This window comes from Dioscorea cayenensis, chromosome 19, assembly GCF_009730915.1.
Source record: "Dioscorea cayenensis subsp. rotundata cultivar TDr96_F1 chromosome 19, TDr96_F1_v2_PseudoChromosome.rev07_lg8_w22 25.fasta, whole genome shotgun sequence".
Lineage (NCBI taxonomy): Eukaryota > Viridiplantae > Streptophyta > Magnoliopsida > Dioscoreales > Dioscoreaceae > Dioscorea > Dioscorea cayenensis.
The window spans coordinates 24,623,515-24,642,773 of NC_052489.1; the positions used below are offsets into that span (position 1 = coordinate 24,623,515).

The 19,259-nt window shown below is 35.9% G+C and overlaps 4 protein-coding genes across 4 annotated transcripts; all 4 read left to right on the forward strand.

Moving 5' to 3' along the window:
* The first annotated feature begins 3 nt into the window (after positions 1–3).
* Positions 4–5,059, forward strand: LOC120249675 (protein CLT2, chloroplastic). The gene is made up of 11 exons (XM_039258264.1): positions 4–523; positions 779–924; positions 1,357–1,394; positions 2,375–2,490; positions 2,994–3,093; positions 3,190–3,225; positions 3,329–3,379; positions 3,599–3,722; positions 4,318–4,443; positions 4,646–4,842; positions 4,928–5,059. The coding sequence occupies exons 1-10, from the start codon at positions 165–167 to the stop codon at positions 4,801–4,803; spliced, it is 1,254 nt and encodes a 417-aa protein (XP_039114198.1). The 5' UTR covers positions 4–164; the 3' UTR covers positions 4,804–4,842; positions 4,928–5,059.
* A 974-nt stretch (positions 5,060–6,033) lies between these two features.
* On the forward strand, positions 6,034–9,082 carry LOC120283632 (NAC domain-containing protein 83-like). Its single transcript, XM_039290341.1, has 6 exons — positions 6,034–6,125; positions 6,422–6,601; positions 7,035–7,288; positions 7,404–7,592; positions 8,299–8,614; positions 8,692–9,082. Exons 2-6 carry the CDS (start codon positions 6,436–6,438, stop codon positions 8,856–8,858), a joined length of 1,092 nt encoding a protein of 363 aa, XP_039146275.1. The 5' UTR covers positions 6,034–6,125; positions 6,422–6,435; the 3' UTR covers positions 8,859–9,082.
* A 1,161-nt stretch (positions 9,083–10,243) lies between these two features.
* On the forward strand, positions 10,244–14,024 carry LOC120250120 (UPF0496 protein 1-like). The gene is made up of 2 exons (XM_039258901.1): positions 10,244–11,861; positions 13,722–14,024. Exon 1 carries the CDS (start codon positions 10,681–10,683, stop codon positions 11,842–11,844), a length of 1,164 nt encoding a protein of 387 aa, XP_039114835.1. The 5' UTR covers positions 10,244–10,680; the 3' UTR covers positions 11,845–11,861; positions 13,722–14,024.
* Positions 14,025–15,199: 1,175 nt separating this feature from the next.
* On the forward strand, positions 15,200–19,051 carry LOC120283322. The gene is made up of 6 exons (XM_039289972.1): positions 15,200–15,622; positions 17,246–17,372; positions 18,206–18,345; positions 18,430–18,492; positions 18,584–18,652; positions 18,739–19,051. The coding sequence occupies exons 1-6, from the start codon at positions 15,437–15,439 to the stop codon at positions 18,811–18,813; spliced, it is 660 nt and encodes a 219-aa protein (XP_039145906.1). The 5' UTR covers positions 15,200–15,436; the 3' UTR covers positions 18,814–19,051.
* Positions 19,052–19,259: the final 208 nt, after the last annotated feature.

Here is a 19,259-nt window from a genome sequence, read left to right on the forward strand (position 1 = left end):
TGATATTAAATTCCTATATAAGGATTTTCATATAGTTATCGGATCTTTGGACTCACAAACCCGAATCCGTTAATGTCACACGTAGGCCTCTCCTTTTCAGCATCGCCTTTTCCGTTCCCTTTCTCCCTGTCTCCTTCCGTTTCGAGGGTGCGGACCACCGACGAATGGAGGTCGCCACTGCCACATCTCTCCTCCATCCTCTTCTCCTCCGAACCAAGCCCAAGCTCCTCCGGAACGCTTCAGCTTCGCTCCGATCATCCACAGTGCGTCTCAGTGAAGGAGCTTCTAGGGTTTGCATCGGCCGGAGATGGACCTCTTCGGCTCCTCTGAGGCAACGTTATCTCCTATCAAAGACTTATGCTGTGAGGGGAGAATCCGAGGTCCCTGATGTCGTGGACGGGAAGATTCTGGCTGGATCGATGGTCACTGTTGCTCTGGCAGTGGCGAATCGGGTGCTCTATAAGCTTGCTCTTGTTCCCATGAAGCAGTACCCTTTCTTTCTCGCCCAAGTCACCACTTTTGGGTAATCGCGCAGTTCTTCTGTTTTCTTTTTGCGTCAAAAGATCATGTCTTGCAATTATTGGTAGTGTAAATGACGTACACTTGGAAAGTGTTCTTGAATTATATTTCATTTGTTTTAATTATTAGTGTAACATTGTTTGATTTCATGCGTATGATCAAAATTGAAATTCTTTTGATTTAGCTCAGTGCAAGCGATCTGTTTCAACTATGTTCTTAGACTTACTCTTTGTGGAGTATAACATGTGGCGTATTGTAGGTATGTGGCAGTATACTTCACTATCCTATATGTAAGGTATCGCGTGGGTATTGTGACTATGGGAATGCTGGGGGTGCCAAAATCTCAATTCATGGCGATTGGTTTGCTGGAAGCCCTGGGAGTTGCTGCAGGAATGGCTGCCGGAGGTAATATATGTCACGTCCTTTTTCTTGTAAAAGCTAACTACATAAAATGACAGAACTAAAGTTGATTTTCCTTTTAATTAATTATGAATTTTGTGTGGCTCTTGTGTTTTTCTCTCCTTTGATTATGTCATGTGAGTTATCAGTCGGTGGGGAGTAAAATTTTTCATGCAGGAGTTTGTTGCATCATTTCAATGCATATGCACTATTCTGGATGTAAGCACAAAACATTTAGTATGTAATTAATCAATCAAGTTAAATACATGTAGAAACTATAGTTTTGGAGGGTCTTTCATGTTATACTTTGTCTTTTTTCAATCCATATAAGCCACCCTGTTATTTATCAAGCTATGTTCGCCTGTTCTCCTTGTTATTTTTTATTTTTTTATTTTTTGCATATTAATTTCATCATTTTCTATTGTCCTTCATCTCCAGCACAGCTCCCTGGACCTGCCATTCCTATCTTGTCTCAGGTAATGTTGATTTCCAATTGATTTTAGTTTACTTAGATTAAGGTTTGGGTTGTTATACTTAGGTATTGTGATGCAAGATATGTTACATGATCACCCCGAGGTTCTTGGGAATAACATCCAGAGAATTTAAGCAATCACACTTAAAATGAAAGATGATCGCACCTTGAAATAAAGCATTTAGAAAAAATCTGAGAATAATTCATTGATTGATTTCCTTAGAAGACTCATCTCCTTTTTTTTTATAGAGTTTTGAGAACTTATATAAGCAAGGCCTGACTCCAAATAGGGAAAAGGCTAATTTAAATCTAGATTTCTAAACTTATCATTAAACTCAACTTGACAAACCCACATGATTTGGCACACTTATGCAAGTCAAAAATTGAAATTACCAAACTTTTTCTAACACCTTAACACATGATCTTTAGTTTAGACAACTTATCCTGATTAATAAGATCAATGCATGTTCTTCACCAAATTAGTTTTCTCTTGTCATTGTTCTGAAAGCAATATATGTGCTAAAATTAGTTTCCTTTATTCTGTGAATCCCTGGCATAGCATTAGATTGCTGACTGTGTCATGGAATTGCCATATTAGTTGAAAGTGGTGGCTAGCAGGGTATGCTAGGTTGTGTTTAAAATAAGAATTTATGCACTTTAAAGATTAATCAGATCCCTGTCTAGCATGATGGAACTTTGAACTCTTGAACTGCCCTAAAAAAAGTAGTTTGGAAGTTGACCTTTGAATTGTAATGAGCCATTCTTAAACCAGATATGTCACCCTTGTATCTAGATTTTGCTTGATTTTGTGCTTTTCCAATTGAATATGATTGACAAATTGTGTTTGCTTTGATCGTTCCTATCATGTGGCAATCTCTCTACTCATATATCTGTTCCAAATGTCCATATTTTTGTTTTTCTCTGCATGATCATGTTGATATGCATTATAAGTATATTAAATTATTGCCTGTTCTTCATTTGCAGACTTTCTTGGTTTGGCAGCTTATCTTTTCGGTTTTAATTTTGGGCAGAAGATATTCTTATAACCAAGTTCTTGGTTGCTCACTTGTGATAGCTGGAGTGGTCTTAGCTGTGGCAAGGTATAACGCTTTGATTCCTTCAAGACATGCTACTACCAGTTCACATTGCTGCTTTGTTTTCATTATCATCCATTGGATGTGTTTAAGTAACTAGGTGCTTCGATTCTTTTTACCAGTATTTCTTCCCCTAGGAAAAAGTGAATTTTTTTATTGAACATGTAGAGGACCATAATTCTCAGGTATATGATTGACGGCCTGACTTGATATAGAGTGAGGTTTGTTGTCCAGGGGCAATTTATCTCTGAAGATATTGTTTATCTCCTATTACTATTCCACTTACAAAGAGCATCAAATCTTGTGTGATTTGATATCAAGTCTTCATATGGATGTCCTGTGACATACTTTTTATTTGTGAACTTTACTGCATATGAAACACAGTCTTTGGCTTTTATCAGTTTTGAGTGCCAACTCGATTTCAATCCCTGCTGTAACATCAAGCAATTTAGTTCTTCTCAATATTATATTCTAAATTGCGCAACTTATCTTTGTTGAATTAACTGTAGTGGGTCTAGTGAAGGCCAATTTCTATCTCAAATTGGCTTTCTTTGGCCAGCTCTGATGGTAGCTTCCTCTGCTTTTCAAGCTGGCGCTTCCATTCTCAAAGTAAATTCCTTTTCTTGTCCGAACAATTAGTTATGATGTGCTGGAAGCTAAATTATTATTCAAAGTTCAAACCGTGTTATCTTCCTTATGTGTCAGGAATTCGCTTTCATTGATGGTGCAAGGCGCCTTCAGGTAGCGTTTTTTCTTTTCTATTTGGTTCTACTCAAATGCCTGTGGATTCATTCTCGTGTTGGTGTGCATGGAATTCCTAATTAGTCATGAATACAATGTGCAGGGCAAGCCTCTTGACATTTTTATCGTCAACTCCTTTGGATCTGGTTTTCAGGTTTGTTTTTTAATTTGCTTTCCATTTTCTTAACCATGTTTTGGTTTTTGGTGAAGACTGGCAGCTTCTATTATTGTATTTTTAACAGGTTTATGTTGTACCCTATCATCTTTTTTTGGTGGTGTAATCTCATATCTGATATCTTTCTTTAGAATTTATTAGGAAATTGGGGGACATTTCACCTAATTATGATTTATATTCCCATTTTTCCATATGCAGGCTCTTTTTGTATTTCTTCTTCTTCCCTTTCTTTCACACTTGAGAGGTATTCCGTTTCCTGAACTCCCCACTTACCTCAAAGATGGGGCTGGATGTTTTTTCAATGTTGGGCACAGCAAGACAGGCAAGTTTGCTAACTCACTCTGATATCACATTAATTATATGCTTTTTGATGTCTGGTTGTATGAATGAATTTGTTACTTCCAATGGTATCGATGTGTAAGTTATGTGCTCTCACTATCAGGACAAAAGGGAGAATTTTTAGATGAAGCTGAATACATTGGTCAATTATTTCAGAAATTCTTCTCTTTTGATTACTCAGTGAAAACTCTCATTGGATTAGTCAAGTCTCTTTCATGATCATGATTTTTACGCAATATTGTGTTCATTTGGAAAATAAAATGGCAAATCAATATAAATAATTTAATTGACGATGGTAAAGAAGGTAATGTCAAAACAAATTAGAATTTTCATGCTTATCTGTCTCGCTCTTGGAAATTTCACCAGCATGAACCTAATGAATTATAAGCCAACTTATCCAAGGGAAAGTTTTTCTTCTTTCCAAAGTAAAGCTTCAATTGTGAAAGGTTTAACTACAATGGTTTTTGTGTTTACTGTACAAGACTAAATTTGAGCTTATTGCAATGCTTTTTATTCCTTTCAGTACTCTTCCTTCATAGAGACAACTTATTTATAGATCATTTGACAACATTTTTCAGGTTGTGAAGGAGCTCCACTGCTGCCTCTGCTTTTTATTGCAACAAACATGGCATTCAACATATTTTTGCTTAACCTGGTGAAGATGTCATCGGCTTTAGTTTCTTCACTTGTTGTGACATTAGCAGGTTCCTTCTTTCTCTTTCTGTCTCCCACTTGCACACCTACATTCTATCTTTGATTAGTTTTCTGAGGATTGATTCACAATTCAACCTTTACTTTTCATTATAAGGCTTATTTCACTATTTTCACAAAGAAACAAAATTTAAAGCAAACTCTTGTTCATACTCTTTTTTGGAGCAACAATATTTAAAATTTTTGCTTTTGCAGTGCCGATGTCGATCTTTATCCTTTCACTTCCATTACCATATATTCCTCAAGGTGCAAGCTTGAACTTTTGGTTTGTAATCGGCACTGGTATTCTGGTGGTGGGTTTGATGCTATACAATCTTCCAAAATTAGAGAATCAATTTGACAAAAGTGATTAGCAACATTAACAAGTGGACAGTTAGAAGTTACTTTCCAAGGTAGGGACTTCATCTGCTTTTTAGCTTTTTCATGCCAAGAATATTTCTTTCAGTTTTCCGCTTTATAGTTTACCTTGGGAGAAAGATGCGTTAGTTCCTGTATTGGCCTTGGAGGGAGAAGTATTAATTCCTTTATAATTCTTTCTACTTGTATTTATGCACTGATGTATATATATATATATTTGAATAAATATGGGCAGACTATGAACCCTCTGCATTTGATTTGGGAGGGGAATGAATTATCAATCATGGAGGGGGTATAATTTTGTATTTTACTTACGTAAAATTCTCTCTTAAATCTTTGCCTTTATTGCAATAATCTCAATCTTGTTTGTTTTAGCTGACAATGAGTTATTTTAACTGAAATTGTAAGGCGCCAATATTACCTTTAAAAGAAAATGAATATTATGTAAGAAGAAATGACTTTGATTTGAAAAAATTGTTCTATGTGTGTACGCCCAGGGAGAAAAAAAAAACTCTTTCCTGTTTATCTATATAAAAATCAGAATTTTTTTTTTAAGTGTATGTTTAATAACTAAAATAATTTTTTTAAAAATATAATGTGATGAAAAAAATTATAGATGCATAATTCTAAAATACATAAATTTTATAGCAAGACTACTTGCAAATCTAAGTTTTTCCTTGAGCTGAAAAAGTATTTTAAAATATAAATTAGGCAATATTTAAAAAAATATACAAGAAAAAAAAAACCACAAGAAATAAATTCAAACTAGCATCAACCGATATTCCTTGGCCTATAATAACTTTTCCGTTTTTTTTTTTTTTAAAAAAACCTGGCTGTTTAATTGTGAGTAATTGTGCATTTATTTTATCTATTTATAAATTATAATATATATCAACTAAGGAAACAAAAATACACAGATTAATTAAATGGGACCCATACACACACACACACACACACACACACACACACACACACACATGACACACCAGGAAGTTGCCAAGAACGAATTCGGAGTCGTTGACCGATAAGTCAATGTCTTGATGGCAGATCCGTGAATATATCATAAAATTTTAGGCTAATTGATAAATTAAATTTTACTTATACACCCCTACAGAAATATGAATTTCTAAACCAAATGTAGATCAAAGACTAAACTTTTTGACTAATAATTTGTGAGCTATATTTATATATACATATAAATGTGAATTTTATCGCTTTTATAAACTCATGCTTTCCCGAGCGAAGTGAGAGTGAGAAAGACGCGGGAAGATAGAGAGCGTGAAAAGGACGCCGGAAAACCTATTGAAGCTCGCCGGAGGTTGATTTTTCTCTATTGTGATCGAGTTTTTTCATTTGATTTCCAATTCGGAATCACGGCTGATCTCAAGCCTCGATTCATTCGATCCGCTTTTTTTTTTTTCCGCGGTTTTTGGTATTTATTTAGAAATGGGAGATGGAGGTTGTGTGTTTGTTCTTTTGATTGTTTTGGGAATTTCGTTGTTTCAAGGAATTGGATTTTTGGGTTCAATCGGTTTGTGGGGGAATTTAATTCGTATTTTTGGTGTTGATTGATTGATTTTTGAATTTTTGTTGGGGTTTTTGTTGAATGTGTAGGTTGGTTTCTGATTATGATGTGTACCTCTGTTTCGAATTCGGTGGTATTGGGCATCAATGCCTTGTCAACTGATGTGGAGATTGTGTTATTCTTGGGAGGTCGGAGAGTTGGAGATCCCATTCCAGCTACAGTTATCACAGAAGTGAACCCTTTTAGCATTGAGCCGTGGAATTCTCCCGGTTGGTATCAATCTATTTGATAAAAATTGCAAATTGGATTCTTGGTGTTTTTATTGATGCCTCTGATGATCGCCAAGAGTGTTTCTAGAATGAAGGAACTTTAATTACCCTTCTTATTGTTGCCTTCATTGAACCAGTTAATTTCATTGTTAGTTAAATCATTCTTATCTTGAACATGTTGCTTGTTTGCTTGAAGAATTGGAATGATGTGTAAATTCTCGTCCTTGCTTATGATCAAGCATGTTGTATCTTGCTAGTGCTGTCTTACTCTTCCAGTTCCTGATGACTTTGTTTTTTGATTATCATGGATGAATTATTTCATTCAAGGTAGTTTCATTTGTTTAGGATTTCTCAAGTGTTGAACGGTAGTAGAGCTCACTATTCCTGTTTCATTCCTGGTTAAGTACTTGATTTGTTCTTTTTTGGTGTGCAGAACATATATTATACCTGTACAATCTGGATGACGGACAAAGGAAAAAGGGAAGCAATGAAATTAGGGAAACAAAAGATGGATACTGGAAAACTATGGGTGAAGTTTCAAAAATTTCAACAGGAAGTGATGTGATGGGTAGGAAAACTGCCCTGGAATTCTATATTGGCAGCCCGCCCTTTGGTGATAAAACTTGTTGGATGATGCATGAATATCAAACTGAATGGAAGACATGCCAAGGAATCAGAATTGTACAGGTATCTTGTGAGATGAGCAATATATTTTTCCTCATGTTCATGGGAGCTTATATTTGTTAAGTGTTTGTTAAAACTGGATTTGACTGTGATAGTGTGATTTGGTTGGTGGTTACAGGAATATAGCTCATTGTGCAAAGTGTTCTGGCAAAGTGATTGGAGGCCAGAACATGAGGAACAACATAGTTCTGTAGGTTTAGATTGTACGGATGATGCTGATGCTGAATATTTGGAAGCCATAATGCTGTCCCTTTTAGAAGAGGATGAAGGAAACCTCTCTCCTCATTATGATGCAAACTCGACCCAGGTATAGGCTACCTTTTAAATCTGCAGTCTGTCCAACATAGCATGGCATTCTTTGAAGTGCTCTTTTGAAGTGACATGATTCTGTTTACTGCTGATATGTTTTGTTAATTCTGAGAAAGATTTGTTTCTCTTCAGCCATGTTCTTGGTTTTCATGTGTTAATTCTTATAATCGAACTGCTTAGACTTTGTGCATGCAAATAGACACCTTTATGATTTACAAGGTTTCATGATAATAGCATAATTGGAGCCTTTGTTTGCTTTGTGTTTGACATGAGTTTTTCACTCCATAATCAATATATTTTTTGTCAGGCTTCAGAATTCAAACCTTATAATACATCTTTCATTTTGGATTGCTGTTAGAAAAGGTGATTATGTGCATAGATCTTATAGGAACCATAATCTTTTCTATAGGTAGCTTGAAATAACTAGAGAACATTTTAAGTAGACCATAGCTTCTAATATGAGATCACCAGAGAGCCTAAAAGGCGAGTCATTTATGCATGAGCATAGAATGTATGTTAAATTACTAGTATAGTCTCTTAATCACATCTCATGCATTAAGGTGAATTGTCTTGAATCTATTATTGAAGATATTTACCCCACAAAGCATGTTTATCAATACACGAGCAACCAATGAAGCCATGTAAACCATCTTAGTTATGCAAACAGCTTCAGTGATTCATTTTACCCCAAAATGTGTTTGTAGGCTGTTCATGGGGAGGATCAGAGAAATGGAGCAGCCTCAGACAATACCATGGTGGATAAGGATGCAAACCTTGATTTCATAAATGAGGAATACATTGAACTGAATGATATCGATCACCAGGAGTCCTCTTCTTCTTCTTCTTCTTCTTCTTCTTCAAATTCATGCAACTCCAGCGTTATGGAGATGGATTCCAATGAATATTTTGATGCAGATGCCTTATTAAAGGAACTCACAAATGATAAGCATACAAACTGCAAATTCAACATCTCTGCTTCGGCAAAATCAAACCAGATAATTATCAGGCCATCTCCAGCAGGTAAACTTATGCTTCCATATCAATATACATTCACTGTATGGAAACAAAAATCTGATCAGCAAAATTTTCTCTCATAGGTTCAATAATCAGCAGCAACAACAACAACAACAACAACAATAACAACAACAAAGAGCCACCTAAACCTGATAAATCTCCAAACATTCAACAGAGCTCTGGAAAATCTGGTTCTGTTGGCAGGATCACCAAACTTGGGAAGAGATACTGTTGCTTTGCATCATTTTAGCCAATTACAAGTTCAAACTACCTCAACTGATCATAGTTTCTGAGCATCTTAGTTATTAGCAGAAATCTCCAGGAAAAACAATGATTAAAGATGTTAGAATTGTACACCATTCAAACTATGGAAATCTCATTGTTGTTGTTGTTGTTGTTTTTTTTTAAATTAAAAAAAAAAAAAATCATTGTTGTTATTGTATGTATTGTATTCAAGTATATAAACATGATTTTTACTGAAAACGAGAATTAGATATATTGTTTGTAAGTATTTATGTTTCATTGAAAGTTTGGGCTTTGGTTGGTTAAGAGATAATCCAATTGTTATTTGTTTTGACGTGAATATGATTGAAGATTGGGTGGCGAGGGCGGCTTTGACGTGGCTTTCAATTGGAACCAATTACGTCACGCCACGCGTCGCGCACTTACTTTCGGGGCGGAACCGCCGGTGAAAATGACATTTGGCTGTGGTACATGCATTTAATTTTGGGATTTGGTAGGAGTGTATATGTAAAAAGCCTTATGAAAATATTTTACAGGGTTCTAGATATAAACCATGCCTTTTTACACAATCTTGGAAATTATTTCAATTTTTAAATAAATCTAAAATTAAACTGTTTCATAAAAATAAAAAAATAAAAATATATTTAAAAAGATATGAGAACAATTATTTTGATTCCTTCATGCATCAATGTTTTTTTGTTTTTTGCTTTTTTTTAAGAAAGTCAACAAATCATTTTTTTTATATCTATCATGTGTGATAAGCATTTGAATAATTTAAAAAAAATTAAAAAATAAAAATAAGCATTTCAATATCTAACATGTCATGTGGTACTCATCAACTTTTGATAAATTTAAAATATTCTTTTATATATTTATTAATAAATTTATCTCTTTACAATAGTAATTTTAGACAAAAAAAAATAATATATAAAATAATTTTTTTTTATAGATCAGATAAAGTTAAAAAACTATTAACCCAACTCATTTGTACTCTCACATTTCGTGTTTGTTGAAAAAACTCTCCTTTAATATTGAGAAATTTAACAAAAATAAAATGTTTTACTAGTTTAACAATAAAAGTGCAAATAAGAGACTTTGAGGAAGATTATATAAGGATATACATGAATCTCCACATGACTTGCATTACATTAAGTTGGTTATTTTTGGAAGCTTTGTAAATCATTGAAATTCTGAAATTCATACACAACCAGACATGGAAAACATACCAAAAAAAAAAAAACATGTAAAAAGACAAGCCTATCCAAATTCACACTAGGTAGGCTTCCTCCTCTTCTAGACTTCTTCTTCTTCTCTCTCTCTCTCTCGCTTTTGTCTCCCTCACTCCTCCTCTTGCCAACCTCATCAGCCTTGCTTCCCGCTTAGAAACTTCAGTTCTAGAGAGAGAAATATGATAAGGTAAGAAGAGAGAGAGAGAGAGAGAGAGAGAGAGAAGGGGGGGATGTTGCTTACCAGATTCTCCATAGGCTGCCTCCCCACCTCTTCTCCTCATTTCTCATGCGTACAAGACATCGCCATTCACCGCACTCTTCCCCTTCTCCTCTCTTCCCTATATAATATCTTTCTCGCTATCTTTCTATTTCTATATGGCTCCATCATTTCATATCACTGACTCTCTATAAGCTTACATCTTGCCCTTTTTGAAGATGTTTATGAGCTTGGATTGATAAAGATTGCTCCTTTTTCATCATCTTCATCTTCATCTTCATTTTTAGTTACTCAAGAAATCCAAATAAAAGCTTCAATCTTTCTTGGTTTTAGTACGAATCCAACCCCAGAGTTCAATCAAAATCCAATTTTTCTTCTCCTCCATGGGTAGCCAATTCAGCAGGCAAAAGGCGCCTCCTCCTCTTGCTCCGCCGCGGGACACGGCAGCCGGCGTGTCGTCGGGTGGGAACAATGAGTACACTGCAGAGCTGAGCTCCTATGAAGCGGCGTGCAGGCTTGATCCAGAGCTGCAAACGTTCGACACCACGTTGCAGCAGCGCACGAGCCGCGTCATCTCGTCTCTAGCTCTGGGCGTGGAGGTTCGCTCTCTCTCCTTCGATTCCCTCAAGGAGGTCACCGGTTGCCTCTTGGAGATGAACCAGGAGGTCGTCAAGATCATCCTTGATTGCAAGAAGGACATCTGGCGTAGCCCTGAGCTCTTCGATCTTGTCGAGGACTACTTTGACAACTCTCTTCAAACACTAGACTTCTGCACTGCTCTCGAACGCTGTCTCAAACGCGCTCGTGACTCTCAGCTCATTGTCCATGTCGCCCTTCAGCGCTTCGAGGACGAAGACGCTGATCCCTCCCTCCAAGAGGACGGTAAAAATAAGTATTTGCGCACAATGGAAGAGCTCCGGCATTTCAAGGCCGCTGGTAATCCTTTCACTGATGAATTCTTTCAACTTTTCCACTCCGTCCACAAGCAGCAGCGCTGCATGCTTGAGAAGCTGCAGCAGAGGAAGAAAAAGCTTGATAAAAAGCTCAAGTCTGTGAAATCATGGAGGAAGGTGTCAAGCATTATCTTTGCTGCTGCATTTGCTACTGTTCTTATCTGCTCGGTTGTTGCAGCTGCAATATCTGCGCCACCAGTTGCAGCAGCGCTCGCTGCCGCCACTTCAATTCCTCTCGGTTCAATGGGCAAGTGGTTTGATTCATTGTGGAAGGATTATGAGGATGCGCTTAAAGGGCAGAGGGAGGTTATTAGTTCAATGCAAGTGGGGACTTATATTACAATCAAGGATTTGGATAGTATTCGGGTTCTTGTGGATCAATTGGAGAATCATATTAATGTATTGTTGCAAAGTGCTGATTTTGCATTGCAGGAGGAGGGGGCAGTGAGGTTCGGGGTTGAGGAGATCAAGAAGAAGCTCGGGATGTTTATGAAGAGCATCGAGGATTTGGGTGAGCAGGTTGATCATTGTAGCAGGGATATAAGGAAGGCAAGGACTGTTGTCTTGCAGAGGATTATCAGGCATCCAAAATGAAGTAATGAGGCTGCCTGGTATGCTGCTTGCTTGTCTTCTACTTGTTAATAAATTCTTTTTCATCTCTGGAATTTCATGGATTGTATTTATACTCTGTATGTCACCCATCTTTGTTCTGATAATAATATAAAACTCGGTTTTATACTGCATGAATGATTTGAATGGATGCTTAAATTCATTATGTTGGAGATTTTGTGGGTGGTAGTAGAAATGCATTACATTCCTAATAGTATAGGCATATGCAACAATATATGGCATTCATCGTACCATATGTCGATTGAATTTATTCGAACATATAACATTGCAACTTAAGAAACGACGTTGCAGACGCTCATGTATGGACCAAACTCACAAAATCGAGATCCTTGATATTTAGTTCTATAATAAGATATTCTGATAGTTTTAGCTGTTAGTGGAGGTTCTCGACTGCCAAATATATTATGATCAGATGCTGGAATATTTTTGTAATAGTTATGAAAGGATGTATGATATTTCAGGTGCCTCTGGGAAAATATTTACTGGTTAGCTGGAGTCAGTGAAAGCTTTCTAGTCAATGAAAAGTGAATATTATACATATTTTTTCATGCATGAAGGTATCATTGGAAAAGGAAAAATTGAAAAGTTCAGATACCTATGCCACTGATCAGAGGAATATTAGTATAAATTGGACAAGTTTGTGGCTTCGTGTAGGGATCCTACGGCCCAATTTGTACTATAGATCATCACTCCACATCAATATGGTAGGATTGCGCCGCACTTGAATATACGTGTTCTTTTCTCATTGAAGTCATAAGAATTCTAGGATTTCTATTCCTGATGAGAAGATGGGGAATCTAATTGGGGTTGTAAAAAGTAAACATTCCATAATGGTGTATCTAGAAAGAAGGTTTATTATTTATTATTGGATTATCAAGTGTTAGTCTTAGCGTAAAGTGTGGAACTTATCTCTGTTTCAGAACTCAAATGTTTGTATTGATTGTTTACTTAGAGTGATTTTGATTCTGAATGTATTGGTGGACTGTGGAGTTCTTTTAGCTTTCATGAATCAAACATTGGTATACATGGTTGGTGGGTTGTCTTAACTCATGGAAAACGGGTTTCAGCTTGGATTTTCTTGATGCATTAGGCACTTACGAGTTTCTTCTTGAGTGTTTTTTCAACCTACAACAGTAAATCAGTGAAAATTCGGGTTCTTCTTGTATCTCCTTAAATGAACTGTCTAGCCATTCTTTCATTTAATTATTAATTGATTCATAGATGCAATTAATTTTAGTCTCATAAACATCTTGCAGAACAGGAATTTTATCAGTTAACAGGCAGTCTAATTGAATTTTGGTTCAAGTTGTACAAGTTGTCAAAAGACAAGGAAAAGCATAGTTACTTTGGTCGGCACTCAGAATAATGAACTTGTGATTACAAAGGATTTATCAATCATCGAAACTGTTGCTCCAAATATGCAGTGAAATGTTCTCCATGTCTAGCCTTTGTGTGGGAAATTAACATCTCTCAATTACTTGATAAAAGTTGCATCATTACTTTCCATTTATTTTTTTTGACCAATTGGCTTCTTGCTTCAAATTTGTGAAATTTTCAGTTATTGTTCTTGGTTTCTCTCATCATTGATTGTTATTTTCTATGGTTTATTGTTAGTTCTACGAATACGACATATGTCCCCACAGACGTGAGAACTTCTCTACTAATTCTATTAGGCACATTCATGATGCACCTAATTTTAAGCTCATCACAATCAACAATTGTATTCCATATTTGTCTTTGTATATTATGAAAAAGAAAATTGTCTGTTCTGTGCATCAAGTGTCCTTGAATGCTCGATGCCGAAAACATATTGTCCTAACAAATCTTTGTTTCTTGTGCAGAACCTGACCGCCGGTAATCTGATAATACAAAATGTCGTCTTTCGCTCATCACTCATCGACAATAATGGACGAGGTCCATCACATACCGCAGGGTCCTTGAAGTGAATATCTGAAAATACTTGAGAGCACCTCTGATACATTGTTTACTCATTCGGTTTCGATATCACCTTCTTAGTTTTACAAATTGTCAACATATTTTATAACTTACAGTTCATCATCATCTGCAATTTAACTGTTGTAAAATCAAAATTACTGTGACAGCCTGCTTATTTATTGCAGAGAAATAAATTGTTTTGCTAATCATTTGTGGTCATTCTCTGGTTATTTCCAAAGATTTGAGACATGATTAAGTAGATATGGTTCCAATTTTTGGCATCTTATCATCCCAACAGGGAGCTCTTGGCGTAATGCATGTTTGATCAAAGACATGAAGGACTCTTTTGTGGGCCATTTTGATGAGGAGATAAGATTTGCTTTGGATTTTGATTTTCATAAAATTATCAGAAAAAAAAAAAGCAAGGAAAATGTGCATTTCTTGTCAAAGATCAAAGGATTTCCTAATTTTATGAAATGAAGTAGCATATAATTTATTAATATATCGAACGGTCTGTATGTTTTCGCGCGTCATCGGACGGGCGTGATCAACGGGGAAGCCTAGTGCGGGGATGGCGGGAAAACTGACGTGGGAATGAGACGTGGTGTGCTTTTGCTGACGTGGGCCCCGCAAACGACAACTTCCAGCTGGAGACGTTACGGCGTTAGTCTTACTTATTTATTTATTTATTTATTTTTTGCCTACCACTTTTACTCCTCGCCACCTACATATTTACTCCGCTGCCACTCATTCATTGAGAAAGATAAGCCTTTAAGATTGAACTCAACCCGATTCACGCATGCCACGTGGCAGTATATTCTCACCATTTCAACATATAAATAATAAAAAATATATATATACATCAAAATAACTCCGGTACTTTTCTCTCTTTTCTCTTTCGGTACCTCTACTCAGAAATACACCCGACTAGTCCCTCTACTTTTGAAAATATGTCCATTTCCTCTATTTTTAGAAATGTGCCCAGTGTATATTTTCAAAAGTAGAGAGACTAGTCAGGAGTATTTATGAGTAGAGGGACCAAAAGAGAAGAGAGAGAAAAATAGAATATCTTTAAAAAAAAAAAAATAGAATGACCAACTATGGTATTATGCCTAAAAAAATCTTTATGAATTTAAAAATTAATTAATTAATTAATTAATTTTTTAAATAGATGTGAGTGAGTTGTTTGATTTTACTAAAATAGACATGGTGAAGGTAACGTAACGAGAGCACGAGAGAGAACACGCAACCGTCAGGACCGTAACCGTTAACCAGCATCCGAGGCGAAGGGGGCCCACTAATCTGAGAAAGTGGACACGCGTCAACTTTCTACTGGGCTTTTACGGTCGTAAAGGATTCATGGGAAGCGAAAGCCAGACAGCGAGGTAGAGAGGAAAAGCAGAGTCACTCTCAATCCCAAGCCCTCATACTCACACACACACTCCCTTTGTCCCTCTCCTCCCAATTCCCCCCCAAAATTCCACAAATTTCTCTCATCTTTCCCTCAATTTCGCTCAAAGATCACAACTTTTTTCAGTTCCCAATGCTCTCTGCTGCTGTTTAAGCTGATTTATGGCGTGAATTTTGTGCATTTTTGTGGTGTTTTTTGGGGGTTGGTGTGATGCTGGAAGGGGGGATGAGTGGGTGGTACGGCCAGAGCTGCGGGGAGAGCAGCGAGGAGGAACTCTCGGTGCTGCCGAGGCATACGAAGGTTGTGGTTACTGGGAATAATCGCACAAAGTCGGTGCTTGTTGGGCTTCAAGGGGTTGTGAAGAAGGCTGTTGGGCTTGGAGGCTGGCATTGGCTGGTAATTCTCTTGTTTCGGATAATTGTATCTTGTTTTTGAATGTTTATTTGTATTTTTGGGGTAAAAATTTTGGGTTCTTTTTTTTTTGGTTAAATTATAGTCTGATGGTCTTTAGATGAGTGATTAGATGAAATGGGTTTTCTTTTTATCTTCTTTTTTGTTTTGTTTGACAATGTGGGTGTTTTTTTTCGAGTGTATGGCTTTGAATTGATGCGTTTCTATTCAAAAAATTTTCTTGGGTTTCAGAATTGGATCTTGGTGAAGCTTTTTTCCCCTCCATCCCTTTCTTTTCCTCTCTTGTTTTGGTACAATTTAGATCGCAATAGGGCTATCCATGATGGTCTGTGATTAAAAAGAAAAACATATATTTTTTTTGGTGACTTGCATTGGGTTTTTTTCTTTTTAATATAATTTGTTAGTTAGCTTGCAATCCTAGGGTTTCAGACATATGCTATTATTTTATCAGATTTTCGCTAACAAAACAAATAAGAAAAAAAAAAAACTTTTGGTGCTTTTGGCTTGTCTTGAAGATTTGAGTTATTAGGGTTTCGTGTCCTGTGTCTGCATTTATTGCAAATTAATGAGCACTTAGGGTTTTTGGGTTTCAAACTTTTTAATGCAATTAATCTCTTTGGAAAATCAGGGCTTTCTGGGTTGTGTAATTACTGGAGCTTAATTCGGACATCTAGTCCTTATCCGCAATTCCTTGCTTTGAAATAATGTATGTTTCCCTAATTTATCACCAAGGTTTTGATTCCTGAAGGTTTGATCGATTTTTTCCTCTTGAGTAATGACTAAATTTTTAAGATTTGTTTTGGGTGAAAACCTTCTCATTTTGAAGTTTTATCAGTTTGAAATTTGATGTTTTCTCTGGCATCAGTAATGATACTGATTTTGTAAAAATCTAACTTGTATTGCATGATCTTTTTTCCTCTAAAATTAATTAGACCCTTCATAAAAATGTTTTGGCTTATATCCTTGGTTGTGGTTGGATCATCCTTTTCATACTTTTGCGCTGATCTATGATTTCGATGTGATTTTAGTTAAATTTTGTGGAATTGTTTGTTATTTATCTCAAGCTGGCAGAATATGCATGATGATAAATGTTTGTTGTGCCAAACATTGTAATTAATACGTTTCCAACACAAATTTAGGGTTTTTTTTTTATCCTTAAGCTTCATAGTTCTCAAGATTCATGTCAGTTTACTAGCCCTGCTGACTAATGCATTTTATTTATTCTGATGCGTCAATCCTATATTACATGTTTATATGAGTAGTTGAAAAAATTGTGTATGCACTGCATTGTATGAGTTATTTGATATTTCAGCTGTCAATAAATTTTTCTTCCTATTGCATAATATTCTCTACTTGAGATTTATACTCTTTGGTTCCTTATCATGGTCCAGAAATTTAGTTGCTTTGAAGATTTTTATGTTTGTGTTAGAGAGATGTTTTCCTCTGATTTTTGTATTTATAAGCATAATCAATTGCCTTCTGTATTTCTTTGTTTTGTGCTTATAAGTGAGGAATGTACTAATATAATCTTGTCAAGGAAGGAAGTTTATCTGATGAAATTCATGCATATTAAGTCATTCAGCAGTTACCTGATTCATAAGCTTTCAGGTTCTAACAAATGGCATTGAAGTAAAGCTGCAAAGAAATGCCCTTAGCGTGATTGAAGCACCAACTGGTCATGAAGAGGACGATGAGCTTGAATGTGAAAACATGCAATGGAATACTTCTGATTTGGGTGAGTGTTCCTTAGTATTTGAATTGTTGTCCATCATGCATTTTTGCAGGTTTTTCTTGTTTGCTTTTCATAAGTGCATAGTAAGATATGTGGATGTAGAGGGAAAAAGTACATGTCATTTGTTGCTCATCCTGCTAGCTCTGTAAATTAATGAATGAGGCTCTTGTTCTCTATCAAACTGTTTGCTGAGCCTAATTTACTTGATTGATAGTCCTATAAGTTGATAAAATTTTGTTAGCACTTGGCAGAGTATATTGACTTGTTTTGCCAAAGATGTTTCTTGAATATTATTTGATTTAGGGAGCATGTACTGGACGTCATTATTATTTATGCTTGTAGTTTCTGGTTGTGAGAATGTCTTCATATTTTTTTATCATTCCTAATATCTTAAAACTTGATAGCATTTGATTTTTGCACCCATAATCCTCACCCTTAGTATGCCAACCTCTAAACTTGATATTCAAGGTAACCTTTTTTTTTTTCTTTATTCTGTTTCTGCTTGGAAAAATTTTGCAAATTTTGAGTCCATTTTGATTAAAGAGAAAGTTAATATATGAACTTCTATTTCTGTACACATTAATGCCTGCAATTAAAGTATTATTAGGACGACTGCTTTGGTACTATTAATGAATCTTAAAGCATAAACATCTTTTCTTTGGGTTATCATGTGAGGCTGAGGATTTTCCTTGAAATGCATCATTTCTGTTGCTTAAGGTGGAGTTTGCTGGTACAACACTTTCAGCTCCTTTTGCTCTTTTACTTGAGCCTCTATTTGGGTCCTTTTTTATCATTATGTTTCTGATGCATCTTCCTCTCTACTCTTTTTCTTGCAGCGTTCGCTGAAACAAGACCACCAAAACCACAGAGATCTCGATCCAGAACAAACAAAGGTTCAACGCCCAAATCCTTGAGTCGCTCACCTTCCTGGGACTCGCACTCTAAGGGATCCATTTCATCCTCTGGCAGTACCACAGTACGAACTATTAATAACCTCTGCAAACAGTTTAATTTTATGTATTCATATCTTCGTCACTAAAATGTAAAACTTATGGAGCAGAAAGTAGACTTGAGCAAGCTGGAAACAACTGCACTCTGGAGATATTCACATCACTTCAACCTTGTAAATCCATGAACTCAAAAAACTCACCTTATTCAAACATCAGTTTACTATTTTTTTTTTCTGAATGCTATGATTCTCAACTTGTTTACAGATGGATGCGAGTCCTAATCCCTCAAAGGAACAGTTAATAGATGCTGTCCAAAGGCATTTCATGTCACAGGTATGTCATCAAACCATCATGAATTGCATTCAACTTGAAAAACTTTTGATACTGAATCATTCTAAACTGATTGCTTTCTTCCAAAGCAATTGGACGAGTTGCAGGTGATTGTTGGGTTTGTTCAAGCAGCCAAGCGGCTCAAGACGACAATCTGCAATTAATCGGCAGCGAAAAAGTATCGAAAAAACAAAAACTAGCCTTCTGCACTAACTGATTTGTAGTACTTGGCCTTTCTATCTGGAGGCTAATTCTTGTCACATGTATATCCTGTGGTTGGTGCTAGAACTAGTGACTGGTTTCTTAAACTGTTGTAATGTATATGCTTACTGATAAAGAACCTTTGTAGCTTTTAGTGTCTGTTTCTGAAAAAGATGAGCTTTTTCTGCAGTTATGCCCTTTAAATTCAGAGCATTTGATCATTTGTCTGGGAAACCCTAATTTGATCTATATGTTGAATGAGAGCTAATCATCTAATAAATTCCACAGAAATTGCTAAAAATGTGAAGATTATTTTATATTTATATCCCTGCAAAAGTTCAGAATTATACATGTACTTCTTTGTTAAGCATCTCCTTTGAAAAGTTAAAAAATACTACATTTTTTCTTT